We start from the raw sequence: 21,824 nt of genomic DNA, 5'->3' as shown, positions 1-21,824 counted from the left end.
CCTTGATTACGTTCCACATGAGGCCTTGGGATGTTGAACTTACAAGAAAGAAAAAGCTTCCTCGGGAATAGCCAACAAATTCCGTTCAATCCTGTCTGCAGTCCTGTTAGGGCTTCCGAACCGCGGTAGTCACAGCCAGTCACAATGAAATCAGCATATTTACACTGGTAAAAAGATTCAAAAACAGGTAAATTCTGGGCAGACAAAGCCAAAAGAGCACAGGAAAAGAATACAGCATTGTAAAACACCTTTTTATTTGGGCAATGATGAGGAAAATTCAGGTTATCCAAACACGTAAACTGGGCTCGGTTGTCAACCCAATCATATACAAGCTTGATCAAGCATTGATCATGACGTTCCTCGGTAGTAAGTTGCAATAACATATCTTGACTGGTACTGCCAAAGGCTTTCGTATGAGCTGGGAATAATGGACGGATAGCCTAGACATTTCTGTCGCCTGCTAAAGAAACAGAATGCAAGAAATATGCTGCAACACGCAACATAGAATTTTATTTTCGGTAAGCAAACTGGCATGTATGTTCAGTCAGCTGGAGGAAGGTTAGGTTTGATGTGATTGTAATTCAAGTCGAATTGGAAAAAATACGAAATTTCTGAGAAACCCTTGATATTTCAAGGTCCTTCTCCTAGCTAAATTAATAAGCCTAACTACTGTTCAGCAAAAATGCTAGAACAGGCCTGCGACGGGCTCCACGATGATACACACACGTGGCTCTGTTTTGTGTGCGCCCATGTAATGTCCCTTTTCGCTTCTCCGTTAAAGTGCCTAAGCGTCAAGACAGAATTCGTTAGAGCGCATCCTTACCGCTTCTAGAATCTTATCCCGGTTATGTTAAACTGTAAATCGTACTGATCTGATGTGAACCCGCAAAATAATGTTCACCGTAACCTTGCTAGCCACATCCAGTTTTTGCCTTAGTCGCGGTTACCCTGTCCCGCTTATCTTCGTGCAGAAGTCAGATTTGCATAATCGGGGTTACGCAATTTCTTTTGGATGCAATCAGTTGCATTTTGTGGGACACTGATTACGATGTGGTCGGTATTCGTAACATTAGTTGTAACCTGAAAGTTGAGGACGTTTTGTGGAGCTCCGTTCATCACCTGGTATGGTCATACCAAGCATTTGCATTAGAAGATACGCGAGAAAAATACTGTCAATCGGAGTGGGGCATTTTGTACAGGCCAAAGTCACTTCACACTGACTGACATTTCCAGCTCACAGAGAAGGTTCAGGCAACTTCATGATCAAATGATACCCCATTTTATGGAATGCGAATAGCAGGAAATGGTTCAAGAGCTCAAATCTGGTAGACGTTTGGATTAATATTGAGTTCGATCCAGACGGCATGAACATTTGGATCTAACAAATGGTCATTTAGAGCCGCTAGGTGGCCATTCAGTCTGGCATATATAGTTTGGTTTTGATGCTCGGGGAGAATACTATACCGTATGTACTGTATGGCACGAAACGGGAATAATAGTTTAGTGAAAGTGACGGGACTGTTGGTGAGACAAGCGAGTACCGGAGGTCTTCCTGCAAACAGACTACTTGAAGTAATAGTGAATGAGTTGTGAATGTCAGAAGCAACATCTTCCACTACACGTAGATTCTTCTTGTGCATCTGTTGAAATCGACACCGCGGCACCAACCGAATCATTTGGTTCACCATCGACTTTGAATTCAGCACCTTGAGGTCAGAGAGAGCATATTCTCCCATCTGGGAATAAAATACGTTGTCGATATTTACACCACTCTCTCTCTCTCTCTCTTGATTAGGACCTGACACAGTGACTCTGGTTAGCCCTCGCACTCGAATTGGCACTGGAACCTAGCAGCATGATAAGCCCTTTGCCGCGCCGAGACATTAGCTCTCGGAGAATATAGGGCTATTTCAAGGCTAAGGTTTGTTCTTTTCTGCAAGTGTGAAAGCAAGACCTCATTGCAGCTGTTCGGAAAAAAAGATAGACTCAATGTATTGATGGGTTCGCTTCATGAAACACCGCTGAGGCATAGTGCTCAAAGCAACTGAGTGACCTCGACCAAAGTCTTTGGATTGCAAGAAGTTTAAAGCGAAAAAGTTCTACAGAAATATTTAATGTAACTGTGCAGAAATCTACCACCAGGGTGATGATTACGACTTCCTGGTGTAAGCTCAGAGTTCGGAAAAGGGAACTATCCCCTTGTCTTCAGTTCATTGTTTGGACATACGTCCATTCAAAGCCAATATTATGGGACGATGCCATTGCTGAAAGATTTCCATGCTTTAGTTCGGAGGAGAAGCCCCGTTTCTTACCATCTGTTCATCCGCTCACTATGTACTCCCACCTAGGGGACCCGTATACACCAAACACGCCAATGTATATCACATTTGGAAATGCGTTGATTAGGATCAATAACAGAGCAGTTTTTGAGCTAAAACACAACGAGTCAGCCCTTAGTAAGCATTTCAACCCAATACCAATCAGCCTAAAGTCACCCGTCACTGTGTTATCGGTGACTCGCTGAAACGGGAGCTTGGGATGATTTCAGTTGGGTCCCCTGTTGAAAACAAAGGGGTGTACAGGTGAGGATAGTTCGAAAATTTTTTGCACTTTGAATTCAAGTAAAGTATAAGGTTGACGGAAGCTCGAGCAGTGTGTCTCTACCTTCAGAATCCCAAGAAGGTCAAATCGTGTCGAAATGTTTTCAACAACCTTGTGAGTGGTCACCACAACAAAGTGCATTGGGCACAGATTCCCAGGTTCTCATGCCCACTAACCATACTGATAAACATACTCACTGGTTGCAAGTAGTATATTTGAAGGAGAGTAACAACACTCTCAAAAAATGAAACTGCTTAGAAAGCAACTTTGAAAAACCCGACCGTTTTGAGTGGCATGGGTGAATGCGATGAGCAACAGAGACGTCATTTTGAAAGACAAACTTAGTGTTTTCGAAAAAGCAACCTGGTTGATGTGATGACAGAAGGGAAAGCCAGGGTGATATTCCTCCATAAATGAGGGTGAAACCCCTAAAATTAAATAGAGGAAAATAGTAAAATATCTCATGAGTCATTGATGAGTAGTTCTCAGGGTTGTAGCAGAACAGACAGGTATTACTAAGCCCTTCTAGATATATGTCCGAAGCCAGTTCTTTGCTCACACTCATATCCACGACAGCAACAGCATAGACTCTTCACTCGACAATCGCGGAATCGGTATCCGTTCAAATGCGAAGGACCGGGGCAGCGCGGAATCGGTATCCGTTCAAATGCGAAGTAACCGGGGCAGCCGCCAAAGGGCAACAGTAGGAGTTCAATGCTCGTCTGCATTCCGGATGTCTGCGCCGAGACAGTGAGTGGCACTCTGTCTTCCGTGTCAGTATGACTGCTGTAGGACCCATAGGTTCATTCATCTTAAACAGCTCGTTTGCTGGTGCAGCTATGTGCATTTCGGATGATGCCCCTCTGTGTCTAAAGAAGGGACAAGAGTAAAGATGACACGGACGGAACCTAGGTTTACAACACTGAAAACATCGCTGAAAACCATGGTCGCTTTGCCCTGAACAATATTTTTTTCGTCTGCACTTCCCTCTACAAGGCACACACCCGGGCGCATTAAGTAACCGTCCAGTTTGATCATATTCGTGGTCCCCAAACTGGATTACAGTTGTGATCTTAATTTTGGCATCCTCTACTTCTGTAGGCTGTTTTGAGGGCTTGAGCACCTGCACAAAAACATCTCTCCCATTGACGTCACTTGGAAATTTCGTGCCTGGATCAGAAAGGAGTGTCTCTGATGGATGACTGGTCACATCAAAAGCAACTAGGGAGTCAGCAGCCTTCTCAGTACACTGATGTTTCAGGTTATTCAGCTGATGTTTTCCGGTTTTGGTGACAGACATTTCTTGACGCACATCTGAACAGAAACACATCGACTTCGAACACCGGCCGCAGCTGCAAATCGGCTGCCTTCTACGCTGAGCAACTGATTCCACTTTGACATTCAAAGGGACTTTGTCACGCGTACTTGATGTCCTAGGATGACAGCACACTGGCTGCACGGTCGTATCGCTAAGCACACAGGCTGAAATTGCTTGGGTATCACAGCGGTTGCAACATGCATTGGGCGTAAGTAAGCAGGAGGCGGTGGAGGCTAAAGGTTTCTTGAAATCAACACTGAAGCCGCACGGAGCAACTGACAACCTACCGCCAGTGGCTGCCGAATCAATGTGCAGGTTTCTCCCACAGTTTTGATCAGTACCCATGTTAGAGTGAACTTCTCGAATTACGCCAGCAGCCGTTGAAATATCCGAATGGAAACGGTCAACCGCTGCCAATGACAACAGGTCTTGCTGGTTTATGGTCGGCCCTGGCTTCATTGCAAAGACGGAGGTTGGGATTCGTTCATGAGTTGCTTGGACTACTGATCTTGATTTTGAGTGTGACACCAAGGATGTTTCTTTTACTGCCTCGAAGACAGAGCTTGTCTCGTCTATAGCACGACTGTCCGGAAGGTTATTCAAACTCCCGATAAACCTCTCGTGATGTGGCGTTAATGGACAGGAAGACAGCGAGCACTGTGGATGGCAGGCTGTTGCACAGGAAGTCTTTTTGACCTGTGAACTAATCTCATCCTCCATTGCTTTATCTCTTTTAGGATCTTCCACAGAACCATCCACCCCCACTTCGTTAGCTGTAGCAACTTTCTCAGGCACCAAGCTTATTTGCTCGGAAAGATCATGATGGATAAAGTCACCTGGCATACTTTTTCCGATAGTCTGAGGTCCAAATGTTTCCTGTCTCCATGTGGTACCGTAAGTCGTTTCAACTGGAACAACTTCGTATAGTAAATCAAATGGGAATCCCGAGTGAACGGGCTGAATATCAAATGGATAAGCCATCAACAATTGCAACTGACCTGATAGTGTAGGAACATTGAAGAGCGGAGTCAGTAGAATGGGTTCAAACTGTATGGTGTTGTAGGCCGATTCCCCCATGAACTGTTCAAAAATTAAAGCGCACGCAGTAGGTAGGCAAAGAAAAGCCAAATAAACATCGGTCAACTGAGAAGATGGGTTGTTTATAGATGGTAGCGCTTGTGGAGAGTTTGTGGTGTGATCTGGTGACACGGAATGCATCGAAGAAGACACTATGCCGGTGGACGAAGTAAAAATATTTGAGGCGGGGTATGCTAATTGGTCAGCTGTAGGTGGAGCAGCCTGACAAGATGAGTCAGTCTGTGATTTTGCTTGGTTTGACATTTCAATCTGGTCCACCGCACGTTTCTCTCCCAGAATTTTACCAGTTCTCAGTGTTTCTACTCCGTTGGGCTTTTGGGGAGGCACTTTGAACCCATCCAGTTCACTAGGTGATAAATTCGTCTGTTCTGTCCGAATGAAATGGTGTTCGTTTGGCAACGGCAATGATACAGATTGTACTTGTGCGTCCACACTCAATCCATGGAGTACATCCGTTCCGTGATTCGCCTTCACGTCAGCGTAAAAAGTAGCTGCATCCGCTGAGACAAATGAAGAGTCTTGAAGACCGTGGTGATCTGCTTTTGAATCTTTTTCGAGACCACTTGATTCATTTGGCATTTGTTCAATTAATAAATTATATTCAGATGTGGGCAAATATAATGTGTCACGAGTACGGTCGTGCAGCAAATTGTCTAAGGATAGTGGTTCACTTGGAAATTTTTCTGTGCGAAATCTCGCCTCTGGTAGTAGGGATTGCTGCGGAAACAAGGCTACATTCTTGTCATCCTGTAGAGCCGATTGACAGAGTGGACCCTGATTAAACTTCGCGGAATCTAGTTGATGCTTTGGAAATGATGGAACAGACTTTTCGAAATCAGTAAATCGTCCCTGTAGGTCTGGGACACAAGAATGAGAATCGATTACTTGTGGATCAACAGAAACACGAGGAGTGAAAAGAATGTCCTTTGAAGTTATCCTGTCAACTCCGGATTTAGATTCCTCTTCGTCAAACATGTGACTTTGTGAAGGCACAAATATATACCCAAGAATCGGTTCATTAATCTCGCTCAAAACTACACTATTCACGTCCTGACACAACAGAACAAATCCATTTGAAACAGCGATGGATTCAGATATACCACTGTCTGTAATAACCAGGGGGCTATTTTCGTCAAATAATGTGGGTTCATATTCCTCCAAAACGTCCGCTGCATCCGGTAAATTCATTAGTTTGAATACACAGAGGCTAACACCCTGGGGATCAACGACTACTGGAACACATATATCATCCAAGCAACGCCTCGTAACTCTGATCCCATAGGCAGCATATTTTCCGATATTCCAAGAAGCAGAGAAGACCGCAGAGACACGGTCGACTGAGTTTCCATGGTGCGGAGAAGTGCTTTGGGCATCACTAGACGTGGGTTGTCCAGTAACCCGATCTGGCAGCGGTGTTTCGGATGTCATGCGCTGTGCGGATGCAGTTGGTTTGACACGGTCTGCCAAACGAGGATGCTTGTCTTCTGGGACCGTGGATTTGAATGAATCCGAGACAGCTCTCTCCCCTTCAAATGACCCCATTACCATAGGTCTGGATGGATGAGCGTCAGGCTCCCCAATGTCATATGGGGAAATTGGAGCTCCCATCTCATCTTCAAGTGTTCCCATCACACCCTGTTCTCCAGCACTTGGTGCGATTATGGTGGCTGTTTCAAGACGTGATAAGGCTTGTGCGGGATTCTCATCCAATCGATGTGCAATGCTATTTGCAAGAGGCCGAGACTGCTCTTCAGGATAATACATGAATATTTCGCGCGCTTTAGCGTCGCTTCTCTGTCCAGGAGCAATAGCCCCATCGTCTAGTCGGTTGTCAGGATGCTCCGACCTGCTTGGTAAATCACTAGACGTGGGTTGTCCAGTAACCCGATCTGGCAGCGGTGTTTCGGATGTCAAGCGTTGTGCGGATGCAGTTGGTTTGACACGGTCTGCCAAACGAGGATGCTTGTCTTCTGGGACCGTGGATTTGAATGAATCCGAGACAGCTCTCTCCCCTTCAAATGACCCCATTACCATAGGTCTGGATGGATGAGCGTCAGGCTCCCCAATGTCATATGGGGAAATTGGAGCTCCCATCTCATCTTCAAGTGTTCCCATCACACCCTGTTCTCCAGCACTTGGTGCGATTATGGTGGCTGTTTCAAGACGTGATAAGGCTTGTGCGGGATTCTCATCCAATCGATGTGCAATGCTATTTGCAAGAGGCCGAGACTGCTCTTCAGGATAATACATGAATATTTCGCGCGCTTTAGCGTCGCTTCTCTGTCCAGGAGCAATAGCCCCATCGTCTAGTCGGTTGTCAGGATGCTCCGACCTGCTTGATAAATCACTAGACGTGGGTTGTCCAGTAACCCGATCTGGCAGCGGTGTTTCGGATGTCATGCGCTGTGCGGATGCAGTTGGTTTGTCCTTATCTACCACACTTGATTTCTCTTCTGGTTGGTCCTTGTACTTTTCGAGCTCTCCGGTACTGGTTTTTTCTCTTCCTCTCTGTCTGCTTGGTGTCCTGTTTATGCCTCCCGTCTCGCCTTCTAATTGGTCGCTCGGAATTCGTCGCTTTGCATAATCTTTCCCTGGTTCTTGTTTGGGATATTCTAACATATCTTTGGTGCTCACAGCTTTTACTGTGGCATTCTCGTGGGATATTTCCGCGGTTATTTCACGATTCTCACTGCTTTCTCTCTGGTAGCCCGTTCCTTCTCTTTGTATGGAAATCGAAAGATTTTTAGTTGTGTTGTACTCACTACTTTTCTGCCCTATTGCTGCGGCAACATGGTGCTCTGACGTGTATTCAGGTGGCAGATTCAGAGAACCGTACGACAATTCAGTAATAGAACGTGCTGGTGATGTAACGGAAATCCGTTCAGTAGGAGAATAGTCTTGTTTCTTTAGGCCTGAGGTGAGTGAGTCTTGTTCAGAAAACAGTACCAAATCTTTAAGTGTCAAATCAGAAACGTAGTGGTCCATTACGATGTCTTCTTGATGCTTGCCACTTCGTGGGTGATCTGTCAGTTGTTCTTTTCCAATCTGTTGTGCGTTTACCATCATTGGACCTCTTAACTGATGGCTTCGTCGATTTAGTGGACCATGGAAATGTTCATCTATTTCATGGGACATCTGTTTACAGTCTTGCTCACCTGTCATGCTGTTACTTTCTTTTAAAGGTTTATTAGTGTTATCCCTGTCTTTGGAAGCATCAAAGCCAATTCTGTCCTCAGATGTTTTGTGAACATGTGCGCCCGAACTTCCCCCTTCTTCAGTAAGACGTCTGGTTTTCGCTATTGTTTTGGGTAAACTGGTCGAGGATTGATGAACAGATAAAATGGGTTGAACAAAACTAAATGATCGTTTCGCGATTGAAGGATACTGTTCTTTTGAAATGGGATCCGATTTTACATATTCTTCGTAATGTTCGAGGTCGGAAACTGTCTTTCTGAGCGAGAACCGGCCTCCATCTCTGAATCCAACGCGCTGGTTCACTCTGGGACTTTCCGTTGAACGGCCTGTTCCAGCCACCTGCGCTCTCTTTTTCCCTTGTTGCATTAGTCTGAGATTATGTAACACATGTCCTATCCTGTAGGTTAGTCGTCCTCTGTTTTTAGTTTCTTCCCTTATTTTCCTGTGTAATCCAGGGCTAGTGCCCGCTTTTTCTCGATAATAAGCTTTAACTCTATCTAGCGGAAAATGACTGTATGTGCTGAACGTAGGACTGAGTGCGTGAACACTGTCTGCTTTCCCAAGTTTGAACGTGTTTTCGCCACTTGTTCTGCTTGATATCGTAGAAGACAAATTGCTACGCAAACTATGTTGTGAAGGAGTAGAATACTGCTCTGGCGACGAATAATGATATCTTTTTCTAGCGTCTGATTTAGGCGGAGTTCGGTAACGAAATCCAAAATTCGCCAGCCACTGATCTTTCCTTTCACGTTCGCTTGCCCACCGACTACCACCAGGGAGCTTCCGTCTGAACAGATATACTTCACCCGAAGTTATTCGCTTCGGTTCGCGGTTCACTCGTTTCTGTACAATGTGTGGCACCCCATAAATTTCAAAGACTCTCTGTTGATTGTCTTTACTCATTGGAGTATACCTCTTCTTGGTTATTCTGTCTCTCACCCCGTGAGTAGTGTCGATGGAACTGTCAACGCTGCCCACTTTGTTACCCTTCGAGTAACTGGATGTTGATGCGTGCTCTTTTGGCTTCCCTTGCTGCCCGAAGTTCTTGTCCCTCTCGGAAATTTTTTCACTCTTGTTCTCCGTTTGCAAATCCAGTATGTTGTGAGTCCTCGAAGTTGAGGCCACACTCGCAAGCAGCGTTTTAGAAACACGGTTACTGGTAGCGGGCTGTGGTGTGGACATAGAGGTCATTTCACGAAAATGCGTCGTCTCACTTGGCTGTGCCAAGTACGGTTGGACTTCTAGTTGTGTATTCCGATCTCTAGAGTCTGCAGATTCAACTTGTCCATCATGTAGCGTGGGCGACTTAGCCAGTTGTTGATTAATCGACTGGTCAAGTCGTTCCAATCTCGATACACGTGGTTCTTTTTCACTGGACTGTCCAACACCTCTTACCGAACTTCCAGAAGCTGATTCTGCCTGGCGCTTGTGAATTACGCTGGGCTTGCTTGGTGTCCAGTGGTGTAAAGATGTCCGCTCTAGCTGGATAAGCTCTCGACGTTTTCCCGAACTGAAAACAGTTTCTTTAGAATCCCTTCTATTCTCCCAGAATGGTCTGTCCAGTGAATATTTCTCAAATCTTAAGCGGTCGCCAATTAGAGATTGCCCGGACGTAGTGGAAGTCGAGCGGTCTGAAGTTCTGCGAAAACTCCTCACCAAGCTGTTGGGCCTGTCTTCATTTGTGTCTCTAGTGCTAATCGACGATAGGTGCGATACCCTGCTGCTTCTACTCACTTTAGGGTTGAAAGATGTTATGCTAGCTGGTCGATCAACATATTTCATGACGGATTCACCCATCTCGGGTTCACTTGATGACTGATAATTCAGTGGCTTCTCGTTTTGCTGATTATTAAAGTCCAGGCACTGTGGAAAACTGTATTCGACTACAGACAGCTCATCAGTGAGTTCAGGTTGTTTCTGATGAGATGACGGCGACGCTGGATCTACTAGCTTATGCGCTCTAATACTTGATAAGGTTGAATCGGAATCTCTTATTTGGCTTATTTGGTTTATATGTTCAGTCTTCTCTAAATCTCGGTATTGCTTATCATCCTGTCTGAAATTTGTCTCTAGCAAGTCATCGATCTGGGGCGGAAACACATCAGAGTTACATGAGATTTCGACGAGTGGCCTATGAACCTGATCTGTTTCGCATACTCCAGGAGCCATTGGTAAAGAAGCAACTTCCTTTTCCCTGTTAGACGGGTGTCGTATCCTTTGTTGACCACTCGGGTTTCCAGGGGCTTCCGGCGTTGAACTTTCAGAATAGCGTCCGCTTTGTATTGGAGTAGTTTTCGAATCAAATGTACGGTTAAACAGCTTATATTCAGAACGCGTGGGTAATAATTGTCCATCCGAGTTTGATCTCCACGGTCGCGTTTCTTGATTGCCCACAACCGGATAGACTGTTTTTCCGCTATGCATAGCCGACTGAAGGCGAAAAACATCGTCTATAGAAAGTACGCTCTCAGTATGTTTTGGAATATCTTGTTGACTCCTTACGTTTGTATTCGTACCCCATTGTCGTTCAGCGATGACAGTCTGATCAACAGAAGTGTCAGGGTTAGCTCGTATTTCGTATGGCGGAACTGACCTGTTAAGTTCCTGGGTAGTTACTTGACTACGTCTTCTTAATATTTGCGATCTCGACTTTCTTAGAGGTATAGAAATGGAAGTTGGCATGTCCGAATCCGCAAAAATATTGCGATTTGCATAAAGTAAGTTAGGGTTTGATTGTTTTACGGGTTCTAGATTAGATTGTATCAATTCATCCTGTGGTTTCGCGAAGGCAGGTTTCTCCGAGATGCTCTGTCGTGGATGGGCCAATGCAGTTTCCGACTCCATATACTGTGTGACTCTTTGCAATATTGGTTGATGGTGGGTTGAAGACACCTTCATCTGGTGCAAACTTGGGTGACGCCGGAAGTGTTCAGTAGGTCTCCTTGAAGTCGTTGGTTTGGCTTCCCTTATTCTCTTTAGGTGGGCTTGTGAGGCCTTCTGAACTTGGTTTACTCTGGGTTTGATTTCTGACTGTCTGGTAGAATATGCGCCTGGAGATTTCAGAGCTTTTCGACGTTCATTCCAAGTAGACCTACTTTGTCCATGTGTTGTCATATCGCGTTTCAGTTTGGCCGCGGATAACTTGGTGGTATTATCATGCCGTAATCTGGAGCTTGGTTGACTGTTATGCAGCGATAGCTGCAGTGCCAAATCTGTTGTTCTCGAGCCGAAATGCTTGTTTCTGTGAATTGTTCTACTACTTATTATCCTTTCTGCTATACCTGAACTTTGAGTTCTGTTTGTGTCGTCAGTGCGTGACGTTCCTACTTCCTCGAATACAAAATTCTTTCGTTGCTTATGAGGTATGTTCAAATGCGTTTTGTGAAAGGCGTTTTCTTTTGATAATGAGACAGCATGTTCATGCAGTATTCTATCACCCGGAACGCAAATTTCTCTAAATCCGCCAGCTGTAGAAGCTGCCAAAACACTCGGTTCTTCCCTTTGCTTGCTAGATGCGTGATGCTGGCCTTCCAACAACGGCTGATCAGGGTCTCTGTCTTTTGATTGAAAGTCTTCTTGTTTAACGTCTTGAAAGACGTGTACTTCCTGTGCTGACTCTCTGAAGTGTTCTTTTGTTTTTCTTATGGATACGCATCCAAGTACAAGAAATATACCCTCTTGGAGACTTGCGAATTCCAAGTGACATACAGAGGTAGATGGAAGGTTAATATGTATGTCATAACGGTCATGGACCGCATGCCTGATCAGTTCACTAGACCGATCAAACTGACAGGATTGAGAACGCACGTGGATTTTGTTCACGTGCCGCAGTCTGTTGTCTCGTCTCGCGATGACTTGACTTTTTGGTGTACATGCCATGTTATATTCAACCCATTGTGCCTTAGAAATGCTCCCTTTGCATTTAGATACATCAGCTTCAGATCGAATCTTATAGAGGTTCAGAAGGCTCCGAAATTTGGATTTCTCATTTTGCTTTCTTGAGTGTGACTGGTCCCTCCTCGAGGGTCCCATAGCTGGACTCATTCTAGAAGATTCTTCATTCACAAAGATGTCGAGAACCTTACCGGAAAGTTTTGGCATTGCCAGATGTTGTCCTGAACCTTTTCCTGTGTAATTGACCTTCGCAGGTGTTTCTTTTCTGTGAGCAGAGTCATCGGAATTCCGTTCGTGTAGTTTACTTGCTGACGAGATTTCGGACGATGTTTTACGTTTGCTTTTTGGGATTTTCGGACGGTCGTCGATCGAGAAAGCCAATGATGAACGCAATGCCGTGTGTGCTGTAGACAGTGAAGCATGTTTTGCCGAATGCGTTGATCTCACTCTAGTGGACTTTGGCAGAGACGATGGGTTGACGGGAACCTGTTCAACCCGTTTCCCAGTCAGCCGACCATTTTTAGGTCGAGATGGTACGCGCTGGTCTTGTGAGCTCCCGTTCTGTGTGCTTTTGTGAACACTATGGTTTATTAGCTTTTTCTCATATACAGATGACCTTGGTTTCTCATTCAATTCTGATCGATGACTTGATTTCATCAATGATCGGGACAAAGATGGGATTGAGTAAGACTGATCATGAACCTTTTTAAGCATATTGATAGCTCTTTCAGCGTCGACTGGCCCGGAAACTTTAGTCTGACTTTTATCGGTTGTGTGCTCCGAAACTGAGTTACTCTGATTTCTGTAGGATAGCTCAGGGTATATCATTGATGGGACGTCACGTTTACCGGGAGCTTCAGGTAAATGTAAACTCTGCATCAGCATCGGAAGGCCTGTTTCTTCCTGATCTTCTTCAAACCCATTATGAGATACTAATTCTGAAGCTCCGTAAACATTTGAACGAATGATTACACAGAATTTGTTACTCTCCTTAAGTGATCCAGGTCGTTCAGGAAACATTTTACTCAACGTGCCTTTCTTATTTTCTTGGATGTTACTTCTCCATAAGAATATATCCCTTTGAGTTAAGTTAACTGTCAGAAGGAGACAGGTATGTTGATTCAAAAGCTTCAGATGTACTGTTTGACTTGACACTCTGTGAGTACAATTAATTTCGGCTTCATATTGAACTTTTGGACCTTCCGCATTGGAAGCTATTGCCTCGTCAGGGATCTCGTACTTTACCTGTTGGAGCCAGGTGTCCGTTTCAAGCTTTGTATTCCATTTGTGGACAGCATTTGGGGCAATGGGAAGTACAAAGGAATATTCTATAATGCGACGCAACATTATGACGTCCGTATTCTCATTCAGAGTACCTTTTCTTTGTTCGAAATTTGACTTTGAATGTTTGCTGACGTGTCCCATGTCATCTGGGTCAATCACAATTTGAGCATGATTGTCTGTCAACAGATTGTGACCAGTACATGGTGAACTTCCGACAATGTGACGACAAGTCATTCCACAATTTTCTTAGGTATTGTGTTTTCCCAAGTCACGTGGGCTAGCATAACACTGGCTAGGATTTCAGTAATACAGCTTTCTATTCAACTGTTTCAATAGGTCTGTGAATCGGAATAACACAAGCTTACTTCATTGGTCGACACCTCTTGTTATGTCCTACACATACGTCATTGCGTTTGAAGGGTCAACCAACGTGTATCGATCGGTTGCGCGTGCCATATAGCAGCCCACGTGACTATAATTTCAGAGGGAATTCGGAACACGGTCAAATTCAGTTCAGCGTCACATTTAGACAGAGACTCAGACATTAGCGACTCTAAGCTTGCCTAACGTCCCTTTCTAAACTAAGAACAACCAACAAGGTGTAGGAAAATGCCAGCAAGCAGAAGCGAAGATCGCGATGTGAAATGTCGGTGGATTTCTCCGAAGGATAACGTTGAACCGTCATTCTCACTTGGATGTCTGCAACCTCTGCAGCAGAATCAGTTGCACAAACCGCTTTAGGTTTGGCGGGTGAAGTTGTACATAGTGACCGGCCAATGACTCTACCATCCTGATTTTGGAATAACCTTAAAAGTCAAATGTAGTAGGCAAAGCCAATGGATCATATTCGTTGGAGGCTCGTTAAGCTTTTGAGGATATCGGCTGACTAAACTTTTAGTTGGACGCGAGCTTGTTGCGCTTTTTCAAAGTTCGGTTAATTCTTACTTTACAGGGTGTGGGAGGAAGAGGGTTCTCCTGGATATGTGCAGCCTTATCCCTTTTAGCCTCAATAATGGAAACACGATCCTCAAACATGTCAGCTAATACGCTCATGGTGAATTAGAACAATCCTACTTACTGATTTAGTCAATAAGTGTTCTATCGTCTGTGGTAAAGATCAGCATGACTCCAACCGTGTAAACCTAATCAGCTCCCTAATCATAACAAGATCCACATTGACCCAGTACTGGGTATCTAGTGGTCACTGACTGCATTGTTAACGAGTGAGCGTGATCATTTTGGACCGACTTATTGAGAGACAGGCAATTCGGGTAAGTTCAAAGCTTTTTTGTTTAAGTAATGGTAAAATATTTCTTCCAAATGTAAGACATCCAGCATTCTAAATCCTGGAGTATCCAAGACCATGAGATGCTACTAAGCCCTACTGGGACTGAATATCGAACCTGTCACTCCCATCCTGTGATGTGGACTAACCGGGATAATCGCACCAGGAAATGAGGATTACTGAAAACAGCAATGATTATCCGTAATGCACTGCTCACAAGGTTGCTGAAAATTCGTCGACAGCCCACGACCGGTTTCACCCTTCTTGGGGCTCATTAGGCAGGCACAGTCCCCGAGTTTCCGTCAACCTTATGTTCTACTTGAAACCAAAGTGAACGAAATTAGCGAATATACACTCATTTGCAAACAACTTTGGTTTTGCACGAGACTCACCTTGAACCTGGCTGAATCTCTCGTTTATGATGTTCTCAGGCAACTGAATGTGCTGCACCAGGCCACCTCATGTTTCAGTCGACTATATATGTATCTCGAAATCTACAATATCGTAGCGACTGAAACATGAGGCGGCCTGGTGCAGCACATTCAGTTTCCTGGAAACATCACAAAAGAGGGATTCAGCTGGGTTTAAGCTGAGTCTTTCACAAAACCAAATTAGCAGTAATTATCGTTCAAACTGTAGCAAGACGTTTGCTGAACAATACACTGGTTTTTAGCTTAACTTCTATAGCGACCCGGTTTTCAGGAGAGATTTTCACTCTCCGTTTTTATACCAACTAGTGCTGACCTGAATGGACTTTGCATACTCATTTGTCAGCGGTTAATACGTCATGAAAACGGTCCTCTAGTTTGGAGTGTTTGGATTTGCAGATATTCGCGTGGGTAAGCAGCACGACATAGCGCAGTAATAGTTTGTTCCCACGTACACGAAACCTACGTACGTCTGAGGCCCTTTCATTCGAAAGCGCGGCAAACGAAACCAACGAAATCCTTTGTAGACGTTCATTCATTCACTTTTGTCCCATGAGAATGACTCCCATGCGCTTTTCCAGGCGCTAGAGAATCCCGGTTTGCTGCTTGCTTCCGTATCCCATTGCTGCAGATCTTAGCAGCTCTCGTTCTGGTCGATTTTTGGTTTAAGATATACTACTGGCAATATTTCCAGTAGCAAGGTTGAAGGAAGAGTTGCAATCAGAGCCGAAAGCCCTGCGCTCCACAATAGCCTCAACGTTTTTTCAAAGGCTGGTTACTCACTCGTTTCATCGCATTAGCAAATGTGACCATTTCATGCAAATCTTGATCGAGTCATCGGTGTAGCGAATCCAAACCGAAAACTGCGGGTTAATCCGACCATCCTTCTAGGAAGCCAGGACATCTTTCGAGATACCGAACGCAGTTACTAACCCCATGTGCCATCTGTTGACGTAATACACATGGATATTCATTATATCTTACCGATTCTCTAGCTGAATAAGCCGTAACACATCACGAAGGTAGAATAGGTTATCGCTGAGACGGTGCAGGAAAGTGAGTTACCGCTCCGTATAAAATTGGGGTTTAGCCCCAATTACCAGAAGCATATAAGGGGAGAATGGAATCCATAGTTATTCTTAGTTAAAGGGTCTCACATCTGACTATACCATTTGGGTTACGGAGATTTTCCGTATCGACTGGTCAGCAAAATGTTTCACCAAATGTAGCGTAGGGAAGTGTGACTACTTACAATCTTAACCACTTTATGGGTCACAAGCTATTGACAAACGATACAGTACAAGTCGAGAAACACTTTCAGCAGATGCCACTGATCACTGCTTTCATGGATGTTCCCAGTGACAAGTGCTTTAAAGACAGTTATTATTCTTTCTGGAATGGTAAATGATATTTTCCATTCATTCTTTTATGAAGGTGATCACCTGTGACTATTCTGGGAACGGGCGAAACACGCCACTCAAAAGATTGCTGAAACCATTTCACTTGTGAGTAATGTGTTCCGCCTAGACATTTTGCTCTAATATCTTGAATATAGTCCTAACTAAAACAAGAGGTGGCTCTGAGCAGCAGATTTAGTTGAAGAACGCCACAAACAAGTAGTTAAGCTTGGATTCCGTGAAAAAAAACACATTAGTTCGCAAATGAGTGTACCTCAGAAACTCTGGGCTCAGTCACTGGGACGAAAACCAACCGTGTCGATACTGTTCGTCCTTAAAAGTTATACGCTGGCAGACAACTCTTGATTTCATCTGACGGATGATTGACATGAGCTGAGTCCAAACTGCATTCTCGATGGCATTTGTTGGAATACACGGGGGTTCTTGTAGTAAAAACATTTTAGGGAAGAATTTCTATACAAGAGACTGGTTGGCTTTCGGTTTATTTTTCGTTTTTAAATCCACGTTCGAGAGAATATCTTGGAAAACGCTTGATCGAAATTCGGTTTATGCAAACAGTGCTTCACACGAATTGATTCCTTCAAAACCTCATTGTTTCAACCTGATCGCCCTCGCCTGAGTAAACACAATATGGCTTGTGTCAGTAGTCAAATTCACACCAAATATTTGCTTGGTCTGCAGTAACTTTCACTGAGCAGCGTAAATGTAATGAGCCAGCTGGATCGATAGCCTGTTCTCAAGGCTAAGCTAAACCATTGACATATCACTTGTTCTCCTCGTAAAGAACAAAAAATTGGCAATCAACCACTACTTCATGTAATTTTGACACCATTAAACATAATATCAATGCAGTTCCTTACGTGTTTGGTTTTCTAGAGTCCTGTTTACCAACACAAGCTGTTCTGGCGAGGCAACCAACTGTGAGCACTAGATGGTGGGCGAATAACAGAATAGCAAAGAGCCCCATCCTTTCAGTGTTAAGTGTGCAGCGCTACGCCATGGACAGTAAAGGACTACATGAATTGTCCACTGTCGTAAATTGATCCAACTCCACTATTTTCGCTCTCATATAGTGCTATGGATATGGCGGTTAAAAAGGAGGTAGACCAACCCGATCGAAACTTTTCAATAATGTAAAGCTCAATTCATTTTAGAGAATCATGCTTTTTAATAGGTTGAATACAAAACCAAAACGTGAAAGTGAATTGGCTCGTTTTAAGATTGCTGTATGCCAGAAACAACACAGCTCCTTTGGGGGGATTCTGGGCATGAAAGTGAGCTCAGCCAATCTTGATGAGATTATGTAGAAAGCAGATGCACTGTAGACAGCGTGGTTGACCTAAACAGGAGTAAACGGTACAAACCGGTGAACAAACCGATATTGTGGCAAGACCACAATGTGTTTCAAGGCAAGTCGAACTGACTACTTGACAGACTGTCCACCTCAAAGCCTATTTCTAAACAGGTCTGACTACGTGCCATCATGTGAAAGTCTTTTTAACAGTATCGGCTACTCGCTCGTCGGATCTCCACTGCTTACGGTATCTTCCATTATGTGTCATACATTGTAGAGAGGTCAGTACAAACAAGGAGGATGTGCAGCGTCTCTGCGCGTTTCAAATGGTAAGCCTGGGCCCGTAAACGCATCTTCTACCCACTAAAAGGAAGTGTGTGTGTGTGTGTGTGACTCCAGAATCATTGTGACCCTAGAACAATGCCATTCATGAACCAGTGTAGATATGATACCATAAAACACACACGAAACTTGGCTGGGCATCTGCAGAATGTTTTTTTGTTTTTTGTTCAGCTATCATTTAAATGGTAGGTCTCAAAATGTGCTGAACAGACCTTGTAGTGGCAGTCTGCAATTCCAATCCAATGTCAGATAATATATGGTTGTAAACGGACATAAAACTCCACAAAACTGTGAAGGAAAGCGTGAGAATAGTGACCAGAAATGGTGTGTTATCAGTAAATGACTTAAACAACCGCGATCTCCAAAACTCACCGAAAATACAATGAAGCCGTTTGAATTCGTGTGGGGCGAAACATTGGAAAAAGTGTGCCATTTGCCCGGGGGCGTGATGTCCTCATCACGCATTGTGCACCGATTGGCGAGACTCATGAATCACTGCAAGGACCAGTTAGGTTGGTTGATCTGACAACAAAGGGAGTGTCACTGGTCACCCAGGTGCCCACCCCACCTCGTTCAGCATAGTTTTATAACATGTGTAGTGAAAAGCTCACTTCAAGGCACCCTTACGCAAGCCCCGATATGGTGCGACTTCTAAAGAGGAGAATGATAGTGAATAAAAGAAGGGGCTGGTAGAATGTGAAAAGTTGATGAGCCCTGACGCAGAAGAGCCCATTTCTGAAATGCAGTACTGTGGTCTGTGTTCACTTGCTGCAGACTGACTTCTTTGTCATCCATCTCTTAGAGCTGTTTTCCGATTTCACAGCAGTCGTGGATTATTCGAATTTGTGTACAATTCAAATCAAACTTTATGAGCCTCGAGACAAAATGCACGCGTTGTAAATCAACTGACAATTTTACCCACTCCGTTCGCTTGAATATTCTGTTTCTTGGACAGCAATTCATGTGGACAGAGGTATGTTCCTGAAAGTAGTCGTTCCGTTGCTTGTTTTATTGGGCAGCAATTCATGTGGACAGAGGTATGTTCCGTTGCTTGTTTTATTGGATAGTCAAAAGTGGGTTCAATCGAACCTGGCTGGTAATGGGAACATGGCAGTTCTACTCAGTGGAGCCATCGTTGGTGAGTGACTCTGCAAGTCAGTCGGTGGTCATGACAAACACATGCTGGTTGCTAGGTGTTTACTAACCTTCGGGACGAACTATGGACACAGAAATAAAACCCATGCTGAGGTGAGACGGTAAGCATTTGAAAGACTGGTTCATGGTTGGACATAAATGAGTGAGCATTTCGTGAGTCAGATGAAGACTCATCAGCATATAAACAAAGTCTCTGCAGTCTCTGCAGTCACTGTTTGTGAATTCAAATCCGTATGACAACTGTTTGAATCCCACCCTGGCGCAATTGTTCCGATGCGTTCAAGCCAGAAGAAAGAAGCACTGAACTCGAGCTTTGCTCATATTTAAGCTCATCAGCGGTGCATATCCTACCGGAGTTCGAACTCACATGAGAGGCGAGCGAGTTACCACTACTCCGTCAGCAACGCTTGACGCAGCTGATTTATCAAATGTGAACAGACCAACGTGAGTGACATGAGCATCAGTTCTCCAAAACCAGACCTACAGGATAAAACCGATTTCGGTCCGGTTATTGGGGCGACGTATTATTTCGGCGTTAGTGGTTTCTAACCTGAGGTGCAGGACAGGTGAACTGTTCTTAAATGGCCGACGAAACCACTACCCAGTTTTATAGCTGAACAGCTTCCACAAGTGACACAAGACCCGTAAAAAAAGCAGGCTTGACCGTGTGTAGCCACTCCATAGCCATCATGCGGACACTTCCCGGTAGATGCTGGGAATGTTTCGTCCAAAGCACAAAACCGTACTACAATGAACAGGATCGGAGACGAAGGAGGGTAGTGTACAAGTGGAAATGACAGCAACCTCATATCTGCTGGAGAAAAACCTACTCGTTTACCGACGCAACAGCTATCGTTTCGCTGGGATCTCAACTATTCTGTAATCATTTACCTCCAAATCATGGTATTTATATAGGTAGCTAGTTTGTAAAACCATCTAGTTTACTCAGGGGAAGAGAAACGTTCGTCGCGCAGATACCAAAGCCTTATGTGGCCAGAATTCAAGGCAAAATGGACAGGACGGCATGGAATCTTGGTCAGTTGGAAGCCGGTCAAACGAATCGAAAATGGGAAAAATTCTAATGAAATCCCAGAGCAGACAGATATTCCGAACAGGATTAATAGACAGATGAACAAGACTGACTCTTGGATTTTCGAGACACACAGAAAACCACACAGCCCGGCGGATCACTGCTAAAGTCTAACTCTTTGAAAACAACGGAGGCCACACTGACGGAAGATGGTTAAGCCAAGGTAATCTTTCGAATCTGGCGAAAAGTTCACCTTGTCGCGCTTCTGTATCGTGGAAAAACTTCTGAGAGTACTGTTATTAGATGACTGCCACAGTTCCCCGCAACTTCTGCGTTAAATAGCAAATTATTCCTCACAACCTGTCCTTATTGCTTTCACTACATGATAAAACCGTGACTTGATCACATGACTAGTTAGGGGTGTGTTCCCTGGGATAAATAACTTAACATACGAAGCCTACTCAAGGCAAGAAGAATTCATCAGCTTTACTGGTTAGTGCGTATTAGCGTGCCCGTTGATTTGGACCAATGACACTTAAAATTTCACCGTTTGTCATTCCGCTAGAGAGAAAATGTCATCGATTTCTCGGAACAGAAGACGTTTTTTGTGTGTGATTTTGCGGGATGAATGTTTCGTGAGGTGAGACTATCGACGGGTCGGGATGAATTATGCTTTGAGCTGCGAATCCGTTTATCTCGAATCCTACTATCCGCGATTTGTTCTTTCCTATTTATGCTCCCCTCTCATTTGTGTCATTTGCATGCCCATCCTTGTTGCCTATCTAACTCGAAGTTTTTTTCGTCATCCGGTCTTTCTACTGGAAGTTCGTTTTATCTGATATTACTACAGCCCGAAGCAAATGCCCACCGCATACTCATGAAGAAAGGTGTAGAAAACGATATGACAACTTCGGGGAAAACTATGTAAGTCAAAAAGAAACGACCTGTGGAACTTTGTTTTCGTTCTCTTGTAACAGGTCGTGAATATGACAACAAAATCAGACGTTGTTTCGAAAAAGACTGGGCTACGCCTAAACAGCTACTGTCAGTTTTGCAACGCACTTTTTACACATAGCATGATCGCCAAAGTCTATCGAATCCCGTAAGTTCAGCGAACTCCTGTCCTCATAAACTTCAGTCCATATTTCAAAATGATCGCACATATATTCAGACAAAAATGTCCGCCTTGAGACGAACTTCGCTTTTCGAGATACTTGTATTCAAAGGAGTGTCATACTGATCAGATTTTGGCAACCGTTCCGCAGGTCACGCCAATCACGTGAAGCTATTGATTTTTGCATCCCAGAGAACTTTAAACCAGTGGCATTCAGTAAGCCGCTGAAGGGTAAGACAGATGTACGCTAAGGTGTTTGGGCGAGCAACCATCCGGAGTTGAGCTGAGTCTTATACAGATGTATGGACAATAAGTGCGATGTTACCGATGTTTAGACCAGCGTATTCATACGATGACGCACATACATT

General features: G+C 44.3%; 2 protein-coding genes across 2 annotated transcripts; one reads left to right on the top strand and one right to left on the bottom strand.

Annotated features, from left to right (window-relative positions):
- Nucleotides 1-263: 263 nt before the first annotated feature.
- On the top strand, nt 264-21,448 carry T265_05941 (hypothetical protein; the record flags this gene model as incomplete). Its single annotated transcript, XM_009171088.1, has 3 exons — nt 264-366; nt 21,193-21,266; nt 21,320-21,448. The coding sequence occupies 3 exons, from the start codon at nt 264-266 to the stop codon at nt 21,446-21,448; spliced, it is 306 nt and encodes a 101-aa protein (XP_009169352.1).
- Nucleotides 3,224-13,624, bottom strand: T265_05942 (hypothetical protein; the record flags this gene model as incomplete). The annotated part of the gene is made up of 4 exons (XM_009171089.1): nt 3,224-3,470; nt 3,606-3,915; nt 4,207-10,297; nt 10,607-13,624. The coding sequence occupies 4 exons, from the start codon at nt 13,622-13,624 to the stop codon at nt 3,224-3,226; spliced, it is 9,666 nt and encodes a 3,221-aa protein (XP_009169353.1).
- Nucleotides 21,449-21,824: the final 376 nt, after the last annotated feature.

Source organism: Opisthorchis viverrini, assembly GCF_000715545.1.
Source record: "Opisthorchis viverrini unplaced genomic scaffold opera_v5_118, whole genome shotgun sequence".
NCBI lineage: Eukaryota > Metazoa > Platyhelminthes > Trematoda > Opisthorchiida > Opisthorchiidae > Opisthorchis > Opisthorchis viverrini.
This window is presented reverse-complemented; position numbering and strand designations above follow the sequence as displayed.